Raw genomic sequence first — 3,919 nt, 5'->3', positions numbered from 1 at the left:
TATATATATATATATATAAAAGAAATAGTTTCAAAACTATTATCATATTAATGACATTAGTTGTTAATAGGCAGTTAAAATCAGCACTATAAAACAATTCAAGATAAGCCTTCAAATTATTTTATAAAGTCCACTGTAAATTCCAGTCATAACCTTAAAGTCATAATGGATATTGTCTGTGGTGATAGTTCCCAAAGGCATTGGGGATATCCCATCTATCAGACAAATCCAAATGCTGATAGAAAACTAATTAAATATTAAACTGTTGAAACTGTATGGTTTTGTGTTTATTGTCCTTCTTGCAGGCATATATAGTTATGTCCATTATATACACCTGCATCCGTGCTTAGTCAGTAAAGTTCCAGCACTGACATCTGCAATTGCCAACACAGAGACATGTCTTTGTACCATATACATTAATTTTGATTTCTAGCTTAATAAGTAAGAAAGTCCCTTTTTGTACAGCATAAATTTGGAAATCCTAGATTTAGACTAAGCACAAGACTGTGAGTGCTTAGTTGTTTTTATTTTTTCCAATATTTCTATTGAGGTAATGAGGATTACATTAAATGAGTGTAATGTTTTAAAACCACATTGTAGATTTGAGTAAGTATAACAAAAAAGATGTGGTAATTTTGAGTCACTGAAAAGTGTTATAGTGTTGGCTAGCTTATGATATAGTACGTAAGAAAGTTACAAGTGTAGTTTGAAATAAGAAATAATTTAAAAGTAACAATGCTCATTTCTTTTGACTCAATAAAAGATGGGATAATAAACTTAGAGAATGGGTTCTTTAATTGTTTCTATTAAAAGTGTGTTTAGTACCTTATAGTTTTATAGATCATTTTGTTTCATGTACATAGTATTTGTTACTTAACCCTAGAAATCGGCAAAGGAGTCCGTATGGACTCCCTTGCCTTCAGCTTTTTAAACATTATTTATTAACCACATTGCTTCTGCATCCCTAATAATACATGTGACACACACACAAAACAAAATCAACAAAAATACCATTAATATTTTAGGTTATATTTATAGAAGTATTGAATACAAGTCTTAAATAAATTATAATTGTATCGTATAGGTTACCAGTTATACCACATTTGGAATATTGTGTTTCATATTCTTGGGCTGCTTACCTTATAAAGGACATTGAACTGTTGAAAAGGGTTCAAAGATCTCTGAAAGAGTTGATGAATCAGCTTTTTTCTGTATTTAGTGGTGAAAATGGCCAGACAATGTGGAATAAATTTTGGCAGAGTAGTAGTTATTTTTAGCTAAGCCAGCTTGATTTTTCTAATAGGGTGTTTATTTTAATGAATGAAACAGCTTCAACTGATCATCAAACCCCTTGTCCTTAAATGTTTTAACTTCTGAAATCCATTTTGCATGTAATTTTACTTAACTTTTTTTTTTTTTGTCAGTCCTTTGGACAGAGTTGTAAGACGAAAACATATAAAATTACTCAATATAATATAATACTTATAGTCAATAGTATATAAAACAATAACAAAAAAAAGTCAGCAGTTTGAAGATAAAACCTTACATAAAAGGTTAAGACAAAAATATAAATTATAAAAACACAGTAACTCTTAACACAGAAAACACCTCTTTAGGAAAATCCTTATATTTACAAATGCTCTACAAATACATGAAATAATACTTTAAATTACTTCTAAACATTACAAGAATAAAATGTGATTACTTACTTACAGATTAAGCTTTATAAATTGAGGAACACCAACTAACCTGGGTTCTTTTACAGAGTTTATATTTGCTAAAAAGGCCATTGTTTGGCATTCCATTGCAGCATGAAATCACACGATCTAATATTTCCATTAAATAGTTAATAGTTTCACAGTATGGTTCACTTCCATCTACCCAAGTGACATGATCACCACGAATAGACTGTGATATCATTGGTGCTTTTGTACTAACTAACTGACCTTTTTGAAATAATCCTGTAACATACATTCCTTTTACTTCTTTTAAAATAGTATCACCTTTTTCCTTTCCAAGAAAATTATCTATAACACAGATGCCATAAACATTCAGATCATGTATGATATTTCTTGACATTTGTTCAATCCATTGTTGACTGTGACCTGCAGCTAGAGATTCTCTATGAAATCTGTTATTTGACTGTGATGATACTTGAGCTGATGAGCTGGAAGAACCCACAAGTGGCATTACTGGAACATCTGCAGGTCTGCTTTCTAACTGTTTCATTATTTCTTTATTGTAAGATTTTTCAGGATAATCAAAACCAGTTACTGCTTTAGATGTAGATGGAAAATGTGACTGTAATGGTGTGGAATATGACGAGGCCCTGATATTGCTATTATAAGACATGGGAAAGCATGAGTTTCCATTTATGAAATTTGGCGAGGTAACAGTAACAAGAGGCCTACAACCTTCATAACCCATACTAGTAGCACTTGGCAAGTTGGGCTGTACAGGTATTGTATTTTGTTTAATGCCTGTACTGTAATCATTCCGTTTATCAGTTTGAGCTGTTATATTTGGAAAATGACATGATGACAGTAGAAGATCATCTGCATGACCTCTTGACATTCCTCTTACATTAGAACTGTTTGATAAAGTCATGGGAACTAAATTAGCACTTGACTCCGACATCTTTTCACCAATTCTAGGATCAGCATGTCCAAAATGAAGCCCAAAGTCAAGATTCAAATCCAAAGGCTGTTGCTTTGGATTATTAGTTGCAGTTGATAAGATACAAGGACGTGAAAAACAATTAGCTTGAACTTGAGAATGGATAGTGGAACGCAACAAAGATGAAGTGGTACTATTAATATTATTACTAATACCAGTAATGGTATTAGGTTTATCACTATCAATTTCACACCAATTGTTAAATTGTTGTTGGTGAAGTGGCGAAATGGAATTTGAATGTAAACCTACAGTTTCTAAAAGCGACGTCAATCCAAAACTATCTGGTGAATTGATTCCTGTTCCTAGTCCAAAGTCAGTGTCTTGCGAATGAACGTAATTCGGCTCGGGTAATTGCGTATTTATGACGTTAAATACTTCGAGCTCTGACCTTGGCTGGCCACCGCAAGCACCTATTTCATCGAAACTACCTTGAGATGAGGGATCCGGTGTAATTCGACAAACAGATCTGTGTATCGACCAATGTTCTCTTTGATGATCTCTACAACAATAGTAAGCTCCGTGACATCTACCGCACCTTCGCAGGTGTTCTGTCGACCCACACCACTCGCATCGATAAACTACGCTGGTTGAGTCACGTATCAAAGACGACATAGTTTAGAACACAACGACACCTAGAGCGTTAATATATTTCAATATTCGATAAGCATCTTTAATTAATTAAAGATGTTTTAACCCATCTTTCTTTTCGATAAATACACTGCTTTATTAAAAAAGACGGTTCATTGTCAGAATTTAAAGTCTTTCAGTTATATTTCTTAACAGTATAAATATATACTATGTTGTTGTTGTTGCGCTTAGGATTCTTCTACAGTAGGTGTCTGTGACTTGTTAACGATAAAATCAATGATGAATAAACAGTACGCACTTCGCTTGTTTTCAAAATAACATATACTCAAAACAAGTTAACGTATATACAATAAATTCTTCAACACTATAGATATTATGGACATATCATAAATACTAAATTATACTATATATGTAGTTCTCTCTTTCTTGTCAAATATTCACTTAGGCATATTCAATTACTTTAGAATTTCAGTTGACAAGCCGGACTATCTTCTCTATTTCTATCGCAATAGTATTCTCTGTGATTCGCTTACAATTGTGGTGCGAGTTACCGTAATTGTTTGGTCTTCTTTCTTTTGAAGATCCTCTGTTCCTTTTGTCAAAATGAACAAAGGCTGATTCAATTACTTTAGAACCACGCTTTGACGGAATAAAA

The 3,919-nt window shown here is 32.6% G+C and overlaps 1 protein-coding gene across 1 annotated transcript in view; it reads right to left on the bottom strand.

Annotated features, from left to right (window-relative positions):
• LOC106472691 overlaps window positions 1-3,288 on the bottom strand; it is a 47,537-nt gene extending 44,249 nt beyond the window's left edge. The window contains exon 1 of the mRNA XM_013933343.2: window positions 1,750-3,288. Coding sequence (XP_013788797.1) covers window positions 1,750-3,288 — 1,539 coding nt within the window. The remainder of the gene's footprint in view (window positions 1-1,749) is intronic.
• Between the last annotated feature and the right edge of the window lie 631 nt (window positions 3,289-3,919).

This window comes from Limulus polyphemus, unplaced genomic scaffold, assembly GCF_000517525.1.
Source record: "Limulus polyphemus unplaced genomic scaffold, Limulus_polyphemus-2.1.2 Scaffold5528, whole genome shotgun sequence".
In the NCBI taxonomy this organism is placed as follows: Eukaryota; Metazoa; Arthropoda; class Merostomata; order Xiphosura; family Limulidae; genus Limulus; species Limulus polyphemus.
The sequence above is the reverse complement of the archived record's forward strand: the minus strand, read 5'-3'. Positions and strand labels throughout refer to the sequence as shown.